The 26,278-nt window shown below is 40.2% G+C and overlaps 1 protein-coding gene across 9 annotated transcripts; it reads right to left on the bottom strand.

The window, feature by feature from the left end:
* Window positions 1–1,121: 1,121 nt before the first annotated feature.
* On the bottom strand, window positions 1,122–26,023 carry LOC143029262 (palmitoyl-protein thioesterase ABHD10, mitochondrial-like). Of its 9 annotated transcripts, XR_012966810.1 has the most exons (8): window positions 25,461–25,500; window positions 21,299–21,413; window positions 15,761–15,927; window positions 11,508–11,655; window positions 7,924–8,208; window positions 3,771–3,969; window positions 3,554–3,667; window positions 1,122–3,295 (listed from the first exon to the last, which is right to left on the bottom strand). XR_012966810.1 is itself a non-coding variant. In XM_076191963.1 (7 exons), the coding sequence occupies exons 1-6, from the start codon at window positions 25,475–25,477 to the stop codon at window positions 3,799–3,801; spliced, it is 903 nt and encodes a 300-aa protein (XP_076048078.1). In that variant the 5' UTR covers window positions 25,478–25,500; the 3' UTR covers window positions 1,122–3,295; window positions 3,771–3,798. The 9 variants fall into 9 exon arrangements, 7 of the variants coding, with proteins under 7 accessions (XP_076048078.1, XP_076048077.1, XP_076048080.1 ...); XR_012966809.1 differs by having other exon boundaries at window positions 3,554–3,969; XM_076191963.1 differs by lacking the exon at window positions 3,554–3,667.
* Between the last annotated feature and the right edge of the window lie 255 nt (window positions 26,024–26,278).

Below are 26,278 nucleotides of genomic sequence, written 5' to 3' on the forward strand. Positions count from 1 at the left end.
ACGATATCAGGAATGGCCTTCTAAGTTACATTCACTCTTCCATCCCCTATCAACTGACATGATGACATGACATTTCAACTCATTGAGATATTCGTAGGCAGTGGAAAGCTGCAACTCTGCAATGTTTATTCTACTCCAGGAAAAATCAATCTCTCTGTGTCATGTTGCCATGGGTGTTCAATGTGTACATGGATGGGGTGGTGTGGGAGGTAAATGGAAGGGTAATGGGCAGGGAACTGGAGATAGTTAAAGAAAATGGAGAAAAATGGGAGGTGAGCCAGTTGTTGTTTGCTGATGACCCTGCACTTGTGGCAGGGTCAGAGGAGGGATTATGGGAATTAGTGACTGAGTTTGGGAAGGTATGCAATATAAGAAAGTTGAAGGTAAACATAGGCAAAATTAAGGTGATGAGATGTTCAAGGGGAAAGGATGGCAGAGAGCTGGAAGTAAGTCTTAAAGGAGAGAGGCCGGAGGAAGTGGATAGCTTTAGGTAATTAGTGGTGGAAGTAAATCATAAATTGAGAGAAACAAGTAAACGACTTCGGGTATTAAAAAATGTAATGAAAAATTGGCAATTAGGAATGGATGCAAAAAAGAGATTGAAGGGGTGATTGTGCTGACAGCACTGTATGGGGCAGAGACACCGAATCTAAGAGAGGCAGTGATGAACAGTTTAAAAGTGTTTGAAATGAAATATCCAAAAAGTATGGTAGAGGTTACAAGATTGGACAGGGTGAGAGATGAGGTGAGGAGGAGAGTGGCGATGGAAAAGAAGATGGCAGATAGGGTTGATGAAAGGAGTGTTAATTATATGTTTGAGTAGACATGATATCAATGTAGAGTTTTTTTTTCGTGAACAACCGGCAGACACTATTGTGTGAGCAACCAAATCTCAGTATTAGATGTTAATGTGATCTTATAAGTGCCTTGTTCCTTGGTCACATTACCAAGTTCATATTGTAAAGAATCAATCGGACTCTAGCCTGAATATCTTGTCTACTGGAATATATGTATTCATATTGCAACGAACCTTGACGTCTGTTACAACATTGAGAGGGGTTTGGACTAGGTTTCCATTGCGAACAATTAAACATAGAGGAATATGAGATAAAACATGAATATTCTCTTTCCAAGTATGTTTCACTACTCTTTGTACATTGGATATACATGCACTATTCTTACAATAACACTACTAGAATATGATAGTACAAGCCACATGAAATTACTGACAAGATGGTCACCATAATACACCATACAAGGCATAAAAATCAGAACACCATATTTCTGACCATTCACCATACTCATCTCTCGTTTATAATCTCACATAAGCTATTTCATGCAATCTATTTTAGACATTGGTCTTCACCGTTTACATCACATTAGTTTGAGGTAGTTCTGAGGTAGTTATGGACTGGTACTTAATTCTCAACACATGATACGTCAAGGGGAAAGACACCACCCCTTGGGAAGGCCTTCCACACCTTTTACTAATCTTTCTTCACTCATTCTTTCCAAGTGTCCAAACATTTCTTTCATTACTCCCAAGTTCAACCATGACGTAAACCGCATTCCTTCCCCAGTGATACTACCAGCTCATTCACAATATACCCCCTTTCAGGAACATGTTGTTGACTAGATCTATACAACATTCTTTGACTCCTCCTGGCATCCATACACATTTTCACTTTTTGAACATCCTGATTCTTTACAGCTTCCTTCATTCCAGCCAACTTTTCCTCAATCTACCTCTTGTTCTCCAAGATAAGAGTGAGAGAGGGAGTGAATGGGAATGGAGTATGCAGGGATGGAATGGATGGGAGAGGATTTTATGCCTTTGTTTTTTGGCTATCTCCCTTGTAAAGGGGGACAAGCCTTTGGTATTTGTACGTATGTATGTACCTCTTGTTCTCACTCTTGGCACCACAGTTTCAGGAATTCTTCAAGGCTATCTTTTCACATACATTCTCACAACATGCCCAAACCAAAGTTGACCTGTTTTATCTATTGGTATTCTCTCATTTCCTTCTACAGCGTGTATATGGTAATTGTTTCGTTTTTTTTAGGGTCACACAAAAAAAGTCACTATTTAGTTGAAAATGCATTTATTGCAAAAAAGATAACAGACTTTGTATCAGCACACATCTGGTGTCCCGTTACTCGATGAATCCGCCCTCGGCATGAACAACGTCCTCAACACACCCTTGAAACCTGGCACAGGCCTTCCTCACAACCTCCTCAGAGAGATTGGTGAATACGACCTTGATCCGACTGATCAGTTCATCCTTTCTCTTGGTTGGGGTGTGGTTAGTATGTTGTTCAACTGCGCCCCATACAAAATAGTCCATAGGGTTCAGGTCAGGAGAGTTAGGGGGTCACACATCAGGGGCAACGAAGTTAAAGAAATTGTTGGAGAGCCATTTCTGAGATTTTCTGGAGGTGTGACATGGTGCCGAGTCCTGTTGCCACACATAGGGTCTACCAGCAGTTACTTCCTCAATCCACGGCTTCACATGGGTCTGTAGGACGTCAAAGTACACTATGGTGCTCACCCTGAGCCCCTGGGGAAAGAACAGGGCATGACTTGGTCCTCACTGCAGACTACCCCAAACACCATGACAATTGCAACAAACTTGGTTTTCATGACTCTTGGCACATCCTTGGGACAGACAGCCAACCACCTGTTGTTCTGAGAATTGTGGGTCTGGTCCTGGCAGAAGTTCTTTTCATCTGAAAAGAACCAGAGCATGTTGTTCTCCAGAGGGTGCTTCAGTTTGTTGAGCATCTTCTTGCTCTTCTTGAAGCAGTTCTCCTGCACCTTTGCAGAGAGGAGTCAACCCTTATGCATCTTGTACGACTTGTATCTGATATCTTCAAGCAAACACTTTTTTACGGTGTCCTCAGACACTTGCAGCTCTCTAGCAATGGACCTCATGGACTGGCTGGGGTCTTCATCAACTACAGCTTGCAATTGAGGGACAAATTCGACATCCCTGGTGGTGTACAACTGTCAAGAATGATGTTTCCTCTTGGCAACACCTTCATAATCATAGTCAGAAGAAATCAACTCCCTCCTGATGGTCCTAACAAACTGTTCAGTCACTTTTAGCAGTTCTAAGATCTTGCTGCTGCTGTGTCTGGCGAGATTAACATAAGTACTGCATACCTTTTCCACAGATGAGGAAATGTAAAGCTCTCCATGGACGCAAGGTGTTGCTGGGACAAAGTCTTGACATATACTGATTGGTTGCTTTTGTTCTGAGTGGTGTGGTTACCCACGTCTTTCCACACCGTGTCCCTGAAACAACGAAACAATTACCACACACACCCTGTATATGTCTGTTTTCTTGCAAATACTATAATCCATATTCCATCTTCTTTTGCAGCTTTTGAACATCTTGTTTCCAATGGTTCTAAACAAACTTTCTTCCCTTGCATTTACCACTCAAACTTCACTTCCATACGTAAAAGTTGGTACAAGTCTTACTTTATAAATTCCTTTCACTTCTATTACTGGCATTCTGTCATTTCTCCATACAGCTCTAAAAACACCTACCTTCTTCTGTTTCCTCACTTCCTTCACACTAAATTTTTCATTTGTAAATGCAAAAGGATAAAACAATCAATCAATCTGTTGCTTCAACTTTCTCTTTCAGGAGATCCACAGCTACTAAAACAATAAATAAAACAGTAATCAATAGCCTATAAACAACAAAATCTGATTAAGACAATAAAACATAAAATGCATCAAAAAGATTTGCAATTTTTCTTACAGAAAAGTCCATTGACACATTTCATTAATTACATTTTGGAACTACTTGTAGTCATTCTCAAAATTGTATCATAGATGACTTCTAAATCATTTGGCTCGGAAAGCCAGTGTTCTCCATTCTTTATGTACAGGAGCTCAACATCTTCAGTCTCATATGCTTTAACAAGATCCAGTGAATTCATATAAGGAGAATCTTTGTCCTGCAAAATGAAAAAGGTTCTGTTTAGCATAATTACAGTACTGTGTTAAGAAACTCCCTCATAAGTTGACGAGAAGGGAGGGTCACCATGTAATGAAGCAGTGGGGATTAACCATATTCAGCTGTTGGGCCTTACTGTGGAGGTGTGGTGATTCATTGCATTGCTTCTGACCCAGGTGGGCAAGGAACAGGGATGGCTCTTTATCCACAAGGAGCTAATATTAAAAGGAAAACAAATAGATGGGAATGGGATGGGTGAAACTGTGAAGATAAGGTGCATGCCTTGACTGTCTTACATTAACTGGGGACACACAGACCCGCACATGGTCCCTACACAGAGTGAAGGAAGTAAGCAAGATTGAGAGAATACAAAGGGCAGCAACCAAACTGGTCCCCAGCCTGGCAGATAAACCATGTGAGGAAAAAGTACTGGGTCTACCAACTTTGAGAGATCAAAGAGAAAGTGGTGACATGATTACAGTATTTACTTAAGTCACTAAAGGGAATACATTGGATTGATAGAAGAGATCTCATGATCAAAGATGGGAGGGCTTTAAGAGGTCATGGAGGTAAATTAAGAAAGACCACATGATGAAAGAATGGGAAGAAATACAGTTTTCCATATTGATGTATGTGTGAAATAGCTTAGAAGGTGATATAGCTCAAGTTCAAACATTACACAAGTTGAAATCTAAATATGATAACTGGTAATCAAAGATATAGATTACATGAATTTGAGTCTAGGTGTGTTAGAAAATTAGAGAATTGGAGACAGGACTCAATGAGCATTGCTCCTTTCCTGTAGGTAAATACATACATATATATATATATATATATATATATATATATATATATATAATATATATATAATATATATATATCCATTTGTGGCAGGATCAGAGGAGGGATTGAGGAAGTTAGTGACAGAGTTTGGGAAGGTGTGCAAAAGAAGGATTTTGAAGATAAATGTGGGTAAAAGTAAGGTGATGAGATGCACAAGGGGAGAGAGTGGCAGCAGACTGGAAGTGAGTATTACGGGAGAGAGACTGGAGGAAGTAGATAGTTTTAGATACTTGGGTGTGAATGTGGCAGGAAAAGGAGGAGTGTGGGTGCAGGTAGAATGTAGATTGAGAGAAGCGAGTGAATGCCTTGGGGGATTAAAAAGTGTAATGAGAAATAGACATTTGGGAATGGATGCTAAGAGGAGATTGTATGAAGGAGTGATTGTGCAGACGGCACTGTATGGGGTAGAAACATGGAACATAAGAGAGGAGTTTGAATGAGTTTGAATGTGTTTGAGATGAGGTGCCTGAGAAGTATGATAGGGGTTACTAGGCTGGATAGAGTGAGAAATGAGGAGGTGAGGAGGAGAACAGGGGTGGAAAGGGAGTTGGGAGATAGGGTTGATGAAAGAGTATTGGGATGGTTTGGACACATGGAAAGAATGAATGAAGAATAGTAAAAGAGGTGTGGAAGGCAGAGGTGGAAGGAATGAACATGAGGGGTCAACCTAGGATGAGATGGATGGATGTGGCAAAAGGGGCATTGGGAAAGAGGGGAATGTCTATCGAGGAAGGACGGGAGAGGACAGAAGATAGGGGTGAATGGAGAATGGTTGTGTGTGAATGGTGCTGTGGTGCATGGTGGGAGTGGGTGGGAGATGAGGGGTGAGGGAGTATGTATGAGAAATAAATTTATGCAGCCCGAGGGGATTTCTCCCTGTCTTCTTTTCTGCATGAGGGTACAGAGAGGGGAGGTCACTGATTTCATGAAGCGGCCTTGCTGTGGATGTGCTGTGTCTTGTGGCACTGCTTCTGACCCAGGGCATTGGACAAGATGCAGGGATGACCCATCATCCAGGAGGTGCCAAGATAAGAGAGAGGGAAGAGGGTAGAGGGGAGTGGAGTATGAAGGGAAGGGAATGGATGGGAGTGGTTTCTATGCCTTTGTTTTTTTGGCTACCTCCCTTGTAAGGGGGAAAAAGCCTTTGGTATATGTATCCATCCCAAGGGCTTTTTCCCCCTCACAAGGGAGGTAACCAAAGTCAAAGGCATAAATCCACTCCCACCCATTTCATCCCCACATACTCCACTACCATTCACCACCCTTCCTTCCCTCTTTTCTTGGCTCCTCCTTAATAACGAGTCATTCCTGCATCTTGCCCACTGCCCTGGATCATAACAATGTAGCAAGATACAACTCATCCACAGCAAGGCCACTTCATTTGATCAGCGACCCCCAATCTCTATCCCCTCATGAAGAAAAAGAAAAGATGGGGAGAAATCCCTTTGGTCTGTGTTAAAATATCACTCACACATACTCCTTTACCCTCCTTTCCATGCATCACAGCATCATCCATACACAACCATTCTCCATTCACCCCTATCTTCTGTCTTCTCCCTTCCTTCCTAAACAGACATCCCTTTCTTTCCCAATGCCCCTTTTACCCCATCCATCCATCTCATCCTTGGTCGCCCCCTCATGTTCACTCCCTCCACCTCTGCCTTTCACACCTTTTACTAATTTTTCTTCACTTATTTTTTCCATGTGTCAAAACCATCCAAATACTCTTTCATCAATCCTATCTCCCAACTCCCTTTTCACATCTGCTCTCCGCCTCACCTCCTCTTTTTACACCTTGTGACTCCCTCCTTGTAACATCCTCATTCCTCCTCCACTCATAGTTCTATCTATCCTTCACTCCCTTCCACTCCTCTAAGCTTCTTGTAATCCTTCTTCTTTCCTTTCTCATTTAAGCAGTTTACTCTAAGCACCTCCCTACCTTCTGTCTTTTTCCTCTTGCTCCATCTATCTTCCACCCTCAACTTACCTTCCACCAAAATTCAATCTGATATTCCCCCACTCTCTTCCCTAAGTACATGTACATCCAAAACTCTTCCTACTCTTCTCCTGGTTACCACTATATAGCCCATTAAAGCCCTATCTACCACCCTTCCATCCACCACCCTCTCCCATGTGTACTTATGCTTGACTTTCTTCCTAAACACTGTAGGTAAATACAATTAGAGGAAGAAAAAAAAAAAAAAATATATATATATATATATATATATACATATATATATATATATATTATATATATATATATATATCCTTAATGACCTATGGGCCCTTTGATGAAGGTGAGGGGGTTGATGGGTTCTGAAGACGGGCAGCTCCACTGTTCGTCTTACAAGGCCACAAAAAGGAACCTGTCATTTGTCCTTCTCAGCAAAGAAACTTACATGCTTTCCTGACAGCTTGTACTTTATGGTTTCTCTTCCTTGTATTTCCAAAACACTTAAAAAAATTATAAATACATATACCAAAAGGCTTTCACACTTATAAGGGGGCACTAAGAACATCTATGTATCTATACACCAAAGGCTTCTTCCCCCTGATAAGGGAGGTTGCCAGCCACGGGATGTACCCACATCCACCCATCCTACTCCCATTTGCTTCCCTTTCATCTCAGCTCCTTATGGATGAAAAGTCATTCCTGTCTCCCACTTACAGTGTATTTACCTAGTTGTATTATACGGAAAGGGAGCTATGCTCATGGTGACCCGTATTTGTATCTTTCAGTATAATTTTTTTTCTCAAAATCTTGAATAGTGTTTGCACACACTGTTTCTTTATCTAAATTATTCCAGATATCCACTGTGGGAAGCTATTTTTTTTCAGATCTCTTCTATAGTTATTGTTTTTGAGTTTCTTTTTGCGTCCTCTTGTTTTTCCTTTGTCATTTTTTAGTAAATCATTACTATCAAGGTCATAAACAATGCAGCAAGACAAGCACATCCACAGCATGGTCAGCTGCTTTATTTACATGGCAACTCTTCCTTCTTGTTTTTTTTTCACAAAAAATTGAGAAGAAACTGGGAACATGTCTTTCTATGATCACACATGAAGTAGACTATATCAAAAATGTTCATCACATGCTCACGTTTTATCTTACCTTCATTCCATGAATGATCTTCACGGGGCAGTTAACAACAATCCCTTTTTCAAGATCAACTTGGTGCTTCTGCATATCGTGGAACAGGGATAGGGATAAAGGCATACTTCCATAGTCAGGATTAAAATAGTTGAAAACTTCTCCTCTATTCAACTTCTCCAAAACTGTGGGAGGAAGCTTCTCTGACATCGTTTTCATATAACGCGAAGCAAAGTTTACTGCTGGGGCAATTAGAAGTAGAGAATGAAACTTTTCTGGATGTTTCTGTACCAAGATACTGGAAATCTGAAATAAAATGGCATATCTCTGAGACTCGTCACCAAATGATAGACCACTGCATGAAAAAATCATTCATACTTTCTAACACTTTATACCAATATAATAAAATTAACAAGAATAGTTATATCAAAGATATGTAATATCTATCTATACATACATATACACATCTATCTACATACAAAAGTTTTTTCCTCCTCATAAGAGGGGTTGCTAATTCAAAAGGCATGTACCCACTCCACCCATTCCACTTCCATCCACCACCCTTCCCTCCCTCTCATCTTAGCTCCTCATGGATGACAGGTCATCTCTGTATCCTTCCCCCTGCCCTGGGTCAGAAGCAATGCAGCAAGACACAGTACATCCACAGCAAGGCTGCTTCAGTTAATTGGTGAACTCCTCTCTTTATCCCATCATACAGAAATAGAGAAGATCAGGTGAAATCCCTTCAGGTTGCGTCAAAATATCATTCACGCATAACCACTCCATACTAACCCTCGCCTTCCATCCTTGAATCACATCATCATCTTTTCACAGCCATTCTCCACTTACCCTTTCATCCTGCCTTCTCCTTTCCTTGGTCAATGTCCCTTTCACCCCATCCATCCATCTCATGATAGGTAACAAAATCCACAAAATAACAATTCGGTACAAAGAAAAATGAAAGCTTAAGGTCTAATTTATGACTAATTCTCTTCATACATCTCAGTAATGTACTCATATCATATCATAGCCAAACTTTATATTCCAACAACAAACCCCAGATATAAGCCTACACCTGATAAGACCCACAGAGTGGTGGATGTATGGACCAAATGGGATGAAATGATACAGACATACAGACACCAAAGGCTTTTTTTCCCCCCTTACAAGGGAGGTAGCCAAAAAGAAAAAGGCATAAAATCATTCCCACCCATTCCATCCCTAATACACTCCACTCCCCATGAAATGATAGTGTGTGCAAAAACCATACATAAATTGAAGAACAATTTAGATTCTGCGAGATACAGAGACGGGACACCATGAGCATAGCTCCCCTTCCTGTAAGATACAACTACGTAAATACACTGGCATACCCGTCTTGTTCTTTCACAAGCTCTCACCATCCACTTCTGTTCTCTACACTCTTTGTTAGTTTCTTTATTCATTCTTTCCATATGCCCATACCACCACAGCACTCAGTTTTACCCAACCCAACAGTTTTTGTCTCACCCCTATGCTCTACTTCACCTCCACATTTCTTGCTCTATCTGTACTTGTAACACCTTTTTGATTTCTCAGACACCTCATCTCTTCTTTTCTGACTTTTTCATATTCCAAGTCTGCTCCATACAACACTATTAGTATCACTTCTCCATTCACTATCACCCATTTCTCAAAACATACATGACAAAATAGGCCCTTTCCACCTTATAAAGGGGGTGGCCAAATTAGAACACACACCCATGCAAAACCCATTTGTCACCTCTCCTATCTTATCACCTTATGAACAAAGGGTCACCTATCTCCTGTCATGTTGCTCAAATCAAGGCAATGCAGCAAGACACAGTTCTTCCACAATATGGCCTGACAGCTGGATCTCGTTTTCCCCACTTCTTAACAGTCTCCTGTTAAGCATTAAAGCTGGTCAGTCATTCTGCATTATGTAGCCCCTCCATCTGATCCTGTCTTCATATACTGTAGATGCTGGTTATCAATATTTTCAAGATTCTCTCCCCTGGCTTCCACTGGTCAGCTAATCTTGTCCCTTGTTTCATTAAATGGCAACCCCCCTTCCTGTTCCATCAAAAGAGTGGACAAAAAGCACATTTCTTCTGTCTGTATCATAAATTTGAAATACAGGGGGTCACCGCAATTCGCGTTCGCAAATTCGACAGTAGCTAATTTATACCCAACCCTCAAGGTTCGACAGCCAGACTCGACAATTCGACATTCAAATCTTGCTCGCCATGCACCCGGTCGAATTTGCCCCCACTCCCGATGCGCCACTCTGTCTCACTCTTGCCCCAGCCATCGTCGAGGCAAGCCACGCTCCGCTGTTCCACCACCATGCCGCCCAAATCCACCTACGGCACCACCCCTAAGAAACACACTTTCCTGCCTTTCAGAGATAAGCTTGAGCTTATAAGGAAGTGTGAGGCAGGTATGGCTCATTCTGCCGCTGCAGCGGAAATGGGTGTCCCGAGATCAACAGTATCAACGATTTGGAAGAACAGGGACAAGTACCGCCAGGCCACTGCATCAGCATCTTCCACGACTTCCCTTGTTCTCCGTGGCTCAAGGGACTCCCGTCTCGACACGATGGAGGACATGTTGATCAAGTGGATAGAGGACAGGACACAATGCAAGATGCCGATCAGCATGGGGCTCGTGCAGGAGCGTGCCTTGTCACTGTGGGAGGACTTGCAGGCCACAACATCCACCACCAAAAATGTACTGTACAGCAGCTTAATGTGTTTAATAAACAAAATTAGATAAAAATGAAGCCTTTAATATTACTGATTTAGTCTAAGTTAGTGTTTTTTAGAGGTCATAGTGATATTTTGCGGGGGTCTGGGCTGGAGGTCGGTCCCTATCCCCCCTAATTACAATGTATTCCTATGGGAAAAACTGCATCATGATTCGACAGAACCCAGGTTCAACCGATAATAGACCGCCCCATCCCTGTCGAATTGCGGTGACCCCCTGTATTATCTTCCTTCAGTGACTTATACTCCCACCCAGTGGCTGTTCCCAGTTATCTGAAGGCTGTGGGTCCTCTGCAAGAGAGACCAGGGTCAACGGCTTGTCTGCATCATTTCATCCATTTACAACCACTCTTCTTTAATTTCAAACATTTTGCACTCATTCTTCCTTGCTCAACAGGCATTCCTCTTGTACCCAAAGCCCTTCATCCCATCCATCCACTTTGTTTCTGGTATTCCTCTGAAGTTCACTCCATCCAGCCTTTATAAAACACCAACACAGAATATGCCTAGTCATAGAATCACACTGCTCCAGGTGCAATGAACACAATGAGAGTAAACACCTCATCCTACATTGTCCCAGTCTTAATCAGACAATACAATATCTCCTCCTTGAGAGACTTGTGGGTCAATCTGGCGGCTCTGTAGCTAGTTAGTTATCTAGCAGGTTTGGAGTCTCCTGAAAGGGAGGCCTCAAGTAATGGAATATTGGATAATTTCCAGCCACATGAAAAAAACAAAAACAAAAAAAAAACACATTAATAAATAAATAAATAAAATAAACAAAAATAAGTAACATAAATAAATAAATAAGATCAATAATAATAATGTATGGAATCCTACCCATGCTCCCATGGATGATCCAATAACAAGCTGAGGTCCTTCTGTGTGGTTAAGTAGCATGTGTTCTGCATCCTCTAGCCAGTGAGTAAACCTTCCTTCTGCTAATTGCACCTCATTGGCCGACTCTCCTAGACCTGTCGCATCATATCTGCAAAGTTAGTAAAGACTGATAATTCCTGTGATGTAATACAAAATTAATCCAATTTTTCAAATTTCATCAGTTCTTTGTTCTCAACACTACTCACCCATTTCCTTATGTCACACAAGCACAACCAACTAAATGAAAAAAAAAAAAACAAAAAAAAAACCCTGCATTATATTACTCAAATATCAACAACAATATACCACTTGTACCACACCACACATCAATTCAAGACCAACCACCAAATTCTTTACTGTGTCAAACCCCACCAGACATTAGCTCTACAGTAAAATCGTTCCTGTTGTGATGCATGAGGTGGAATGGGTGGGGGATGGGGGGTGAGGGAGTATGTGTGAGAAAAATTTGATGCAGCCCGAAGTGATTTCTCCCTGTCTTCTCCTTTTCTGCATGAGGGGACAGAGAAGGGGGTCGCTGATTTAATGAAGTGGCCTTGCTGTGGATGTGCTGTGTCTTGCGACGCTGCTTCTGACCCAGGGCAGTGGACAAGATGCAGGGATGACCAGTCATCCAGGATGTGCCAAGATAAGAGGGAGGGAAGAGGGTGGAGGGAAGTGGAGTGTGATAGGGATGGAATGGGTGGGAGTGGTTTTTATGCCTTTGTTTTTTGGCTACCTCCCTTATAAGGGGGAAAAAAAGCCTTTGGTATATGTATGTATGTAAAATCTCTCCTTAGAGAAACAAGAACTATGTAGCATGACTTCATTCATGTCACCATTTAGCAGTAGGGTAATAGTAGTACAGAAATCCAATCCATTCGAATCCGCACAGGCAACAAATCAACACTGACAATAGTTAACATGTACATTCCCCCCCAATCATCCCCCACAGTTCCAGACACCTTCAGGCCTCATTTTAGCCAACTAGCCTCAATCCCCAACCTGATCATGGGTGGTGACTTCAACACCAAGTCGTCTGCCTGGTATGTCGACAACCCTGACACAGACAGAGGGCTTGATATACAGACTCAGTTTGACACATTGACTATCATGAACAACACACATAATCATACACATATCCCACACCAAGCCCTCTACACTCCCTCCTCTCCTGATATCACCTTCTGCTCCCCCTGCCTAACCCCAACAACATCATGGAGAGTGGTCGGAACCCTTGGCTCTGACCACCTTCCAATCATCATCACCACCAAAACAAGATGCACCCCAGTCGGCCAGACACACTTACACCAATTACAAGAGAGCTAACTGGGAAGCTTTTACTGAAGAGACAGAACAACATTTTGAAACACTTAACAGTACACCAATCACAAACATAAACAATGCTGTGCACACTTTTAATACAATCATACAAAATGCAGACAAGAGATACATCCCTAGAGGCAACAGAAAATCACACAACCCCAACTTCACACCAGAAATCCAAAGCCTCATCAGACAATGTGACACACTTAAACACGGTACCCCCACACCTATCCCTCAAAACATAGCAGACCAAATACAAACACTAAACACTGTGATTGCCAATAAAATACATGAACAAAAAACACAAAATTGGCAAAACTTTATCAATACACTTGATCACAAAACAAACACCAGCAAATTGTACAAAACACTCAACAGCATTACACTATCCAACAGTAACACTATACGCTCTCACGCAGCAATAATCACGACAACAGATAATCTACCCTCAAACAGACAACAAGCAAACACACTCATACGTCATTTTGCACAGACAAGCCATCTCACTTCTCACCCTGACGACCGACGCACCATTCGACGTAAGAAAGACTTTCCCACAGACTCAGACTATATACCCTTCATAGACAGTCAGACAAAACTCATAATACATAGTCTCAAGCACTCATCTGCCTGTGGCCCTGATAACATAAGCAACATCCACCTAAAACACATTGGACCACAAGGTATACACGCACTCACAAACATTGCAAACTACAGCTATTCACACAACACTATACCCGACATCTGGAAGCATGGTAAAATAATCACCATTCCAAAACCGAACAAAGACCCAACAATCCCAACATTGCACCGTCCAATCACACTTCTCTGCACCCCCTCTAAAGTCATTGAACGCCTAATACTTAAACTTGTCACACCACATATTCCCCTTGCTGACTCACAACACGGTTTTAGGCCACTACACTCCACAAACACGCTTCTGACAAACCTCACACAAAGAATTTTAGATGGCATCAATTCAGATAGGCCCCACCAAAGAACACTTCTTATAACATTAGACATTAGTAAAGCTTTTGATGCTATCCCCCGCCACAACCTAACAAATAAAATATATAACACAGACATGCACAATAACACCAAAAGATGGCTGGCCAATTATCTGGCAGGTAGGAATGCTTACGTGTCATATAATGGCCAATCATCGCACATCAGAAACATTAAGAACGGAGTACCACAGGGCTCAGTTCTATCCCCCACACTATTTAATCTATACATGCATGACTTACCCACGCCAGACACCTCAGAAATACAAATCTCTTCCTACGCAGACGACATAACAATCACATGCACACATCATAACACAGACAAAGCTGCAGAAATAATCCAGCCATACCTTTACACTCAACACATGGTTCATCACAAACAGACTCAAAATAGCTCCAACCAAATCTACAGCAACACTTCTCACCAACTGGACAAAAGAACACAAATACATACCTCATCTCTACATCAACAATACTCTAATACCACACACAAACACACCGAAAATTCTTGGTGTAACATACGATACATCCATGTCTTTCAAACAACACATCACAAACATAAAAAACAAATGCACACCCAGACTTAACACACTTAAGTCAATCACTGGAACAACATTTGGACAAAACAAAGAAACTAATATAACAATATACAAACAATGCATACGCTCAGTGTTGAATTATGCGAGTCCTGCATGGGCTCCTAATCTCAGTGAGACACACCACAACACCCTTCAAATCATACAAAACAAAGCCCTAAAAACAATTACAGGCTGCACAAATACAACACCTACAGACCATTTACACCATGAAACAAAAGTCCTCAAAGTCAAGGACCACCTTGACATGAGAGGCACACAAACACTTGCCGCAGCCACCACAAACACATTACACCTGCTACACTACATAGCAGAACACCCACACACACCAAGAAACATTAAAACAACACCCAAAGACCTTTATCACGCACAGATACTCTCTTCTCTTCCTCCACAACCACCAAATACCAGCCTCCAGAAACATATTCATAATCATATCACTCACCGCTCCATTAACACACTGAAAGACAACACACTGCTGCATGCCAGACCCCCTGATATCCACCCTTCTGAATCCTCTCTCCCACGAAAGGACAGAGTCCACTTGGCCAGACTGCGGTGCGGTCACCACCCAGCACTTCTAAGCTACCAGAAGAGGCTGGATGACCGCATTGTGAACAGCTGCCCAGGATGTAACACTTCACCCCATACCATACAACACATAATGGAAGACTGCATTATACACAATCATGCACGCAAACAACACAACATACGCTCTATAAAGGATTTGTGGGAAAACCCAGTTTCGGCTATGGCATTCCTTGGGGAGACGGGACTGCTCGGACAGACAGTCTAGGGAACGACAACAACAACAACAACAACTCTGCCAGCTCTTACCATATCCAGACAACAATACAATACTTATTCCTTGAATGAGTTATGAGCAAAATCTAGCGATTGTTGCTGGTTACTTGATAGCTGTGCTGAGCTATTATTGTTAGGTCATCTGCACAAGCGTGAGCTTTGGTGCAGATGAAACTAGTGCTCCTTGAAACAAAATAGATACTATTTTATCTATATTCTATATACACACACAAGATAAGAGGGAGGGAAGAGGGTGGAGGGGAGTGGAGTGTGATGGGGATGGAATGAGTGGGAGTGGTTTTTATGCCTGTTTTTTGGCTACCTCCCTTATAAGGGGGAAAAAAGCCTTTGGTATATGTATGTATGCATACATATTCTATCTAAATACAAAGAGGTAAAATCAAGCATCACTAATGTGAATGCATGGGTAACAACTACTGACAATACCTAAAGACATTGAAAAAAGGGTAACAGCTTAGCAAACAACCTTATGTATGGAAATCCATATTTATGGCAGAAGGAATGAAGAGCTGTAGGTTTCTTTCCTGCCATGCCAGACATAAATCCAGAAATATAGATAATTCCTGGATTCCTCAAGCCATCCAATTTCTTGTAGGAAACCATTCGTTGTATGCCACTCAATTTACCCACAATCTGCAACAACATGTAACTGTCTCAAAGCTTCTACCATCTTTCTTATATTTAGTAGTAGATAAGTAGACATAATCCAATCTAAAACAATAAAAAATTCTTAAGATCAATTTGATTAATGGAGGAAAAGAGACTGGACCTTGCATGAATTACTTCTTTACTGAATATTATGATTAGGTACATTTATACACATACAAAAGGTCTTTTCCCCCTTACATAGCATGCACCCATCCCACACCCATTCAGTACTCATTTATAGCTCCCTCCTATCTTTGCATATTGTGGATGAAGGGTCATCCCTGTCCCTTACCACACTCTGACTCATGCAACAAGCAAGAGTTAGGGTTGACCCTGTCATGTAGTGGCTTATGTAAGTTATGTTAGGTAACGCTTGTCCACATATCCCACGAGAGTAATATAATGTTGTAACTGTCCTTACTTGATATCTTGTGGTGCCATGGTATATATTTATGGTGGATCTGGTTACAACCAAGCTATCTTAAGCCCCAGTCACACCAAGCTCACGACCTGTTTCCAACCACCTTGACCAAAAATCAAGCAATCAGTCGGTGACACAAAAACCTATGCAAGGAATTGAAATGAAAAAAGTTAATGTGGTTGATAAGATGAAATCTATGTACTGGGGACTATTCAGTGTGTATTGTAATATATCTATCTGCAACTGGCCAGTGACCACCTGGTTGCCAGTGGTCGGAAACATGTTGTAAGCTTGGTGTGACTGGGCCCTTAAGCTGGATAATGAGGCAGCATAGGAGGACAAGAAATGGCCAAAATGCAATGGAGGTCAGAGGTCGCTACATCAATGAAGGCATGGGCAAGTAGTGCCATCACTATATGCACTTTGTCCTAAGCAAGATTCAGATAGGTAGCTAATGATAATTTGTAAACCTTCTTCACACAAAAATAAAGAAGTGGAAGGATTGTGTGAAGCCTGGTAAATAGGAATAGACTAGGCCTATAGATATAGAAAATGGCACCTGTTACTGGCACTTGTAAGTGCCCCTCATATAAATTGCAACACTGATTCTGACCCAGGGCAGTGGACAAGATGCAGGGATGACCTGTCATCCAGGAGATGCCAAGATAAGAGGGAGGGTAGAGGGTGGAGGGTACTGTATTAGGGATGAAATGGGTGGGAATGTTTTTTATGCCTTTGTTTTTTTGGCTACCTCCCTTGTATTGGGGAAAAAGCTTTTGGTATATGTATGTATGTATGTATGTATATTTTGTGAATGAGTATAGTTATATATTTTGTACTTTGCCTTCATTTCATATCTAGTGTAAGAAAGAAATTTTCCTGATTAAAGGAAAAAACACACTGGCAATTGGATTGAGAGAACTGTTCAAATTGTAGCCAGGTTTGATACAGTATATCAAAAACAACACCAGAGTGTGACAACCCTTCATCCATAAGAAGTTTTGATGGAAACGGTTAAAAGATTGAAGAGAAAGAGGTGATGTGATTACAGTATTCAGGTTGCTAAAGGGGATAGACAACACTGGTAGAAGAGATCTATTGATTTAAGAAGGGAGGGCTTTAAGAGGTCATGAAAACAAATTGAGAAAGTCTAAATGTCTGAAGGATGTGAAGAAATACACATGCATAAATACTTGGAATAGATTAGAAGGTGAAATAACCTAAGCTGGAACAATATAGTACATGAACTCAAATCTAAGTATGATAACTGTAAAATAAGCATATTGCAGCTTTAAAAGGTTATTTCGTTGTAGTAGCTGTTATACAATAGGTAGTAATTATATTTGTTTTATAGTTCTTTAGCTTTCTGAAATTCTTTAATACAAGGAGCTTTAGTGCATGAACCAGTATTATATATACTACAATATTACATACGAGTTAGTTAAAACTTGCAAAGAGAATACCAAAGTCAGGGGTTAAATAGCTGTTAATCTATACATATACCAGTCTTTTTCCCCTTTACAAGGCAGGTAGCCAAAAAACAAAGGTATAAAAACCACTCCTTCCCATTCCATCTCCCCATACTCCACTCCCATCCACCCCCTTCCCTCTCGCTGGAGCTCCCTGCACCTCTGCAAGTGCTTGGCTCTTTTTTTCTTTATATTAATTTCATGATAATTTATGAATGCAAACATGTAATACTTAATCACTGTGACATACAGTGAGCCCAGTTTACATATGACAGGCATGATAGTAGGTAACCAAAAAAAAATCTACATTGGCTGGGGGTCCAGGGCAGAGGCCCCAGTGGGGGTCAGGGGGCCATGGCCCTAGGCTGAGTCCCTGGGCTGAATTGCTAGTAAACAAATGCATGCAAGCTGTTCCGTTGATGTTGCTATTGATATAATTCGGCCAAAATAAAATCTACCCGAGTCATCACCTTGCTATACGTACATGTGTGCACCACACCATGCAATGCTACACAAAACAAATCACTTGCGGGCCAGCACAAAATAAATCGCTTACACACAGATACAGCCGACATATGAATCACCCAAAACTTCACAGCAACCAAAAATTATTTGACCACAACAAAATGTTTTTTTTAACAGGATCGTTTATTACAATCAGGAATTAATGACAATCGGGAATTAATGACAAAAATAGAGATCATTGTCAAGAAAAGAAAAAATTGGAATTCAGGTTTAAATTGGAAGAATATCATGCCTGATATGATAGGGATGGCAAGCTTTTGTCAGACTCTCCAGAGCTCTAGTACCTAAAAAGATTGGCACTGTACTCCTAATTATAACGTAATACTAATATGCAGTAGTGGCTTATGGTGATGAAATGTGAGTGGGGGGGATGACAAACATATATGATAATGTAATATGTAAAATGCTTCCTGTGCATTCTAGGGAGTTACAGCCATTGTATCTCTGGAGAACACAGTATGGGGAATGTCATGCATGTTGACACTGACCCATACATTTATGGTCCCCCATTTCACTGCCATGAACAGTTGTGGCTCTGCTATTCTATCTACCTATTTATATAATGAACAGTGAACCCCCACCTATCCATGTACATGTTGAACAACCATGGCAACATGACATGTCCCTGTCACAGTCCCTCAAACCACTTGTTCTCCACAGGCTCTACTACTCTCGTAAAAACTCATAGACTGCCCTTAACCTCTTCAATACAAGTTGAATTCTTGTGCACAGCATTGGCTGCCTGAAGTATGATGATTTGATGATGCAGTGCCTACCCATTGTGGCGGCATATCTATGATGAAAAGAGGAAGGCATTTTCTGGGGTGAAATTATGTTGATAGAATGTATCTGGCAGCCCCCTGCATGCTGGGCCAACAGAGTGGAATGTGAGGGAGACCCAGCCAGTTGCTCCACAGTGCCGTGGGAAGAGCATTTACAGGTAACCCTTCTCTTCAGGACCTTGCCTTCTTTCACACTGGTTTTCTTCATTTCCCTTGGGTTTGTATAATTATCATGGCTCCTTCAAAGGAATTAAGTAAAGGAACAATTGCCCAATTCATTGGACTAAGAAAGCAAGGGATAGAACTAAAGAAATCAGTGAAATGTTGAAGGTGGCCAAGTCTAGATTCAAGAGACACATGGTGCAATTTCAGGAGGGAGGAGGACTGGAGATACCATCCCAGTAACCTGAAACAGGGGGTCCTATGAAGACTTCTTCAGAGATTTTACTTTTGTTAGTGGATATGACTCTAAAGTACACTTTATGATGTTCAAAAATCCTTGGAAAAGTCTTCTTAGGATGCCTTATCCTAAGTGCCCGGGATAACAGTTTCAGCTCCCCTCCCTCCTGAAATCACACTGTGTATCTCTTGACTTTAGACTTGGCCACATTCAACATTTCACTGATTTCTTTTTTCCATGGTCTGCCTTCTTCAGTCCAATGACTTGGGCAATTATCTTTAGTTAATTACTTTGTAGAGGGCATGGTAATGATACAGACCCTAGGGAAATTAAGAAAATCAGCATGAAAAAAGGCAAGGTCCTGAAGAGAGGGCTTACCTGTAAATACTCTTCCCATGGCAGTGTGGGAGTGACTGGCTGGGTTCTCCTAAACGTTCTACTCTGTTGACACAGTATGACATCAGGGGGTTGCCAGATACATTTTATCTACATAATTTCATTTTGGAAAATACATTCCTCTTTTCGTTACAAAAGCGCCACTGCAAGTGGCAGGTGCCACATACTTTTGATGAGTACTGTATATATATATATATATATATATATATATATATATATATATATATATATATATGTATATATATGTTGGAAGAAGATATATTATACGTCACAGGATGTCACACTATGTGTATGTTGCAGCAGTAGCACCAAGCGGTTGTTGAGTGTCAGGTCTAACCAGAACCCGACCAGAGGCTATTTTACAATGGAATTAGGGTGACCTGACCTTGACCTCTTAGGACAACTGGTCCGACAATGACACAACCATTAAGTAGCGTACATCGACAGAAGGAATTTTCTTCATATTTCATTCTTTCACTATGTATTATTAAAATATGCCATGTCCTTCTATGTATTGTTATTATATATATTTTTAATATTGAGTGCATCACTTAACCATGTAAACACCTACTTGTCACATTGTAAATATTACTGTATGACCAAAAATTGATATAGTGGCAACCGTCACAGCCTTCATGGTCAGGCCTTGCTTCCTAGTGCAGTTCACAATTGACTCTGTGCAAGACAACTGGCTATGATTTACTAGAGTAAATCCGTAGAATGAAACAGCCTTTAAATGCTCTGCTATTCACATTGCCTCCAAAGTGTGGCTCCAACCTTCCACATATATATATATATATATATATATATATATATATATATATGAATAATATAAAGATGGATTATTAACATCTTACAACATAAAAGCATTAAAACAATGCACTATTAAAAGGTGTGTTCTAAGGCCTTTTTAAAGAGTGTTTCCACTATCAGAAATTTTTTGCTATTTGCAAGGGGTCTTGTGTGTGTGTAATGTGTAGGGATGAAACGGGAGGGAGTGGATTTATGCCTCTTGACTTTGGCTTCCTCCCTTGTAAGAGAGAAAAAGCTCGATACATTTGCGTATATATGTGAGGGGTCTTGGGGCCTAACCCTCAAGAATACCAGGGGATCACTGTAACCCAAAAGGCATCTTTCCCTTATAAAACAGGTAGCCAGCCAAGGCATCCACCTCCATCATCCATTCCAAACCTACTTATTTCCCCTTTATCTCAGCTCCTTGTAGATGAAGGGCCATCTCTACTGCCTGTTAAGGTCAAAAATCAAAAGCAATGCAACAAGACACAGCTGGTGAGATGAAGGATTTAGTACAGGTAACTGAATAATAATTCTAAGAAAACAATTGATAAGATGACATATTTACAGATGTGGATTGGCTCTGAGGTTCTGGGGTTGGTACATGAAGCTCCATCACTTGTGTAGAATGCTTTATCCATGCCAACTTCCTCGAACACTGCCTGAGCATGGTACTGGTGTTGCTGAAAAAGTAAATAAAAGTAAATTTTGGTAGTTTACTCTTCCACTTTCTGACAAGAAAATGAATGAAAGTCAATTTAAGTCATTTGTTCTTCCACTTTCCTTATATATTGTTAATATCTGCAACCTGTAGATGCATGTTACTAAGCTGAGAATAGCTTATTTTCTGAAATCTGTAATTATGAATGAGGAACACTATCTCCTCTGTAAACAATTGATTACTGGTGCATCTGCAGTTACTCAGTGATCACAGTCTGACTTGTTCTTGTTTAATGAAGATTCATTTTGTTGCTTATCTTGTTTCTGTTAGGTTATGATGGATGTTTTGATTAGTTGGTTACACTGGTATTACACTGGTACTGACCTAGTTAAGCCAATATATGTTGTGACTCATTGGATTAAATATGACTTGTTGTCTGGTTCATAAAATTCAGTAGGTGATTAAAAGGTTTACCTGAACAATCAGTAAATCACTCTATTGCACCTTGGTCTCTCTTGTAGAAGACCTATGGTCTCCAGGATAAAGGGCAACAGCCTCCAAGTGGGATCATAAGTCACTTACAGAAGAGATATTGTATTGTTGTGAATTATGGTCCTGCCTGGAGGCTGTTGCTACATTCCTGGAGACTTGCTGTTCTAGGTACAATAAAATATTTACAGTATATGTGCACACACACTATACATGCTTGGATTATATGAAGAACATCACTGTATTTCTTGATATGAAGAAGTCTGGGGTGGATACTGTTCATATAACCCTAAAGTCATGCCTTGTGACGTGAGCAAGTTTTGCATATCTAACCTTTAACCTAAGCTAGCCTAACATAACCTAAGAACCAAAACTAATTAAACTTAATCTAATCCTAAAAAAACATAAGAAATAATAAAATATTTTCATCTCTATAAACAGTTGTCATAAATTACTTTTTATTGTTAATTATCCCTTTAAAATTTTACATCTGGGTATATATATATATATATATATATATATATACAGTATATATATATATATATATATATTGAAAACTTTACATTAGGTTAGGTTAACCTCTTCAATACAAGTCAATTTTTTGTGGGCAGCCTCAGCTGCCTGATGTATGATGATTTGATGATCCATCACATCACAATACTCCTGTTATAAAATATAAAGTTGCAGCTGTATTATTCATTCTCTTTCATTCTGAATGTCAACAACCACAGAGAATATGATCAAGCCAGTTCACAGAATATGGAGATCACTCGGCTACAGCAACAAAATATATATAATCAAGACATCAAAGCTGGCATCCTCACATACCCACTCCTGCCTCACGACGCCTATGTAGGGGCCATTGTATGGAAGAGATTAAGGGGCATTTCAGTAATATAACAACCCTACTTGGCAACACAATTTTCTTATTCAAACTAGTTCTCAGCTTCACAGATAAACCATTTGAAGGACTAAAAATACTGGGTCTGCCAACTTTGAAAGATTGAAGAGAAAGAGGTGACATGATTACAGTATTCAGGTCACTAAAGGGGTTAGAATGCATTGATGGAAGAGATCTGATTAAAGATGGGAGGGCTTTAAGAGGTCATAGAAATAAATTAAGAAAGACCACATGTTGAAAGTATGTGAAGAAATGGTTTTCTATATAGAAGCATAAATATGTGGAACAGCTTAGAAAGTGATATAGCACAAGCTCAAACAATACATGAATTCAAATCTAAATATGATAATTAGAAATCAAAGATACAGATTAAGTTTAATACAACAAATATAGTAAATGACTAACAATCTATCTTTTAACTGAAAGTTCAAATTAAAATACCTATGTTATGTATGGGATGATTGATGATTCACGTTGCTGTGTTATTATGAATTGTAGAACTTGTGTTAGGGTTGGAAATGGGGTGAAAGAATGGTCTGAGGTGAAGAAGGGGTAGGGATTTGGAGATGGTTTGTGAGAGTGGAGAGACGTGGGAGGTGAGCTAGTTGTTGTTTGCGGATGACACTACATTGGTGACAGGGTCAGAGGAGGAATTAAGGCAGTTATTCATGGAGTCTGGGAAGGAATGTGATTGGAGAAAGTTGAAAGCAAGTGTAAGTAAAGTGATGAAATGTACAAGAGGTGTGGGTGGCAGTGGATCACATGAAGAATCGTCACCCCAGACTTTGACAGGGTGACAATTCTTCATATGGGCTATCCTAGGATGACAATTCTTCATGTGGGCCATCCTGGGTTTATGATTTTTCGGTTGTACAAGTTGATGATAATAAGCATAACCCTCATTCAACCTAACCTAATCTTTATTCCACTGTTGATATTCAGCATACTGGGATGACAATTCTTCATATGGGCTATCCTAGGGTGACACTTCTTCATGTAGGCCATCCTGGGTTTATGATTCTTCAGTTGTTTAAGTTGATGACAATAAACTTAACCCTCATTCAACCTAACCTAATCTTTATTCTACTGTTGATATTTGGCGTACTGGGGTGACAATTTTTCAGGTTGGATCTCATGGGGTGACAATTTTTCACGTGGGCATTCTGGGGTGACAATTCTTTGTGTGACCCATTGCAGTGAGTTAGAGATCTTAAAGGAGAGAAGCTAAGAGGAAGTGGATTGTTTCAAGTATTCAAGGTCAAATGTAACAGGGAATGTTGGAGTGGAGGTGGAGGTAAACTGTAGAATGAGGGAAGCAAGTACAGTAAATGTCTTGGGTGAACGAAGTAATGAGTAAGATGTATCTAGGGATGAACACAAAGAAAAGATTGTACAAAGGGGTGATTTAACCCTTTTGGCACTGTATGGGTCAGAGACTTGGAATTTGAAGGAGAAAGGAGAAACCTGAATATGTTTGAGATGAAATGTTTACAAAGTATGGTGGGAGTTATGAGGACAGATAGAGAAACGAGATGAGGCAGAGAGTGAGGCTGGAAAAGGTGGTAGATTGGGTAGATCAAACATTACTGAGATGGTTTGGGAATATGGAAATTATGAGTGGAGAACATATGCACATACATATATCAAAGGCTTTTTTCCCCCTTATAAGGGAGGTAGCTAAAAAAAACATAGGCATAAAAACCAACTGACAAAAAGTGCGGAAGGCAGAGATGGAGTAAACATGGGTGGAAGACTGTGATTGGGATGGATGGATTGAGTGAATAGGACCTTTGGTAAAAGGGGAATATCTGTTGAGCAGGTAAGGTTGAAGGCAAAAGATATATGCCAGTGGATAGTGGTAATCAATGGATGATAAACTGATGCAGTCCAAAGAGATTTCTCCTCATATTCTCTATTCTTGAGTAGATGAGGGTGGAGGGTTGTAATGTAATGAAGAAATGAGGGTAAACAAGCTGTGAATATCAAGCCCCATTGTGGAGGTACTGTGTCATGTTGCATTGCTTCTGAGCCAGGCAGTAGCTGGGGGGGCAGGGGTGCGTGTAAGTTCAGCATTACCCATAGATCGGTCATACGAGCTCTGAGCTCTCTTCCGGAATGGAAATAGGTGTCGATCACGAGTCCAACACGTGATCCAAAGACCTAACAAGTAATCCACAACGAACTAGGGAAATCAAACAGGTGCTGGATATCCCTAGGCTGGTCACCTCCCTTAGATAGGGGAAAAAAGCCTTTTGGTATGTGAGTATGAGTTTAACATGAGAAAGGGTGGAAGTGTAAATTGTGTTGCCAGACATGACCAATATAATGCAGGTGTGCTGGTTTGTGTTGGTTACCTTATGAAGTTACGTTGGGTTATTTTATATTATATGTTGGTTAGGTAAGGCTATGTTAGGGTTGGTTAATTTTGGGTAGTGTTGGGTTAACGATGGTTTGGTTATGTTTGGATAAAAGCCTTAACTTAAAAACATATTTCGGTACATGGAGTAAACTGCGATAGACTAATTACTTAAGAGTAGAAAACTCATGTAAAAGGGTAAATATGAAATGAACGATGTCGATTGCATCGAAAAGAGATTGTCACATTGTGGGTATTTTTCACTCGGAATTGAGATTTCAAGAGATATACAAGATATTAAGTAATTTGCTTTGATTATTTACAAAGGTGAAAAGTGCATGGCGTTAATATACGATTTGATGATAAAACCCCATCTAGCATTTTTACCAAATTCGTTTTGTGAATTTAGCTATTGTTTTAGGAATGAACGTAATTGACATTTATTTATTGATGAAAACAAACTTGGTAAAATTCTAACTATGACATATTAAAAATAAAAATAGTACGACCCGAGTGTTTACCGAATATATTTATTACCTTACAACTCCCGTGAGATTTTACTGACTTAATCTGGTTTCGATCAGTACAAATCTATCACAAGAAATGTGAAGTGCAAATTTTATTTCATTCTCAAACACACGAGACTGTATTATTATCCAATAATACATATTTTCAAAAGCTTAACTTTTAATTTTATAAGGGAAGAATTTATAGTTTTTAGCCAATTTTCTTCCATACTAAAATGAGAATATTCAAATGAAGGAATGTGTAATATCTTAAACAATTAGTTTAGCTCGGTATTCGTAAACGAAACACCTCAAAGTGAATTCCAAACTGAAACCTGTGAAAAGTCTGGGGTAAACTTACTCACTACGGTAAATATAACAAAAGAAAAAATTAAAAGGTGTATAGACAAACTCAAAGTTAATAAAACACCAGGGCCTGACGGTTGGCATCCAAGAATCTTAAAGGAAATGAAAAATGAGATTGTTGTTCCATTAGAAATTATTTTCAAGAAATCCATCATATCCGGAGATGTCCCAAGAGAATGGAAGCTAGCTAACGTTACTCCCATATTCAAAAAAGGTGACAAAAAGAAACCAAATAACTATAGGCCTATAAGTTTGACTTCAATCGTAGC

The sequence above is a fragment of the Oratosquilla oratoria genome, chromosome 10, assembly GCF_046742065.1.
Source record: "Oratosquilla oratoria isolate Oo_2021 chromosome 10, ASM4674206v1, whole genome shotgun sequence".
Classification (NCBI taxonomy): Eukaryota; Metazoa; Arthropoda; class Malacostraca; order Stomatopoda; family Squillidae; genus Oratosquilla; species Oratosquilla oratoria.

Coding starts and splice junctions, on each gene's coding strand:
- LOC143029262 (XM_076191963.1), bottom strand. Junction 15,928..21,298: donor CTCAGAGCCAATCCACATCT/GTAAATATGTCA, acceptor ATGTTGTTGCAG/ATTGTGGGTAAATTGAGTGG. Junction 3,970..7,923: donor AGATCATTCATGGAATGAAG/GTAAGATAAAAC, acceptor TTCATTTTGCAG/GACAAAGATTCTCCTTATAT.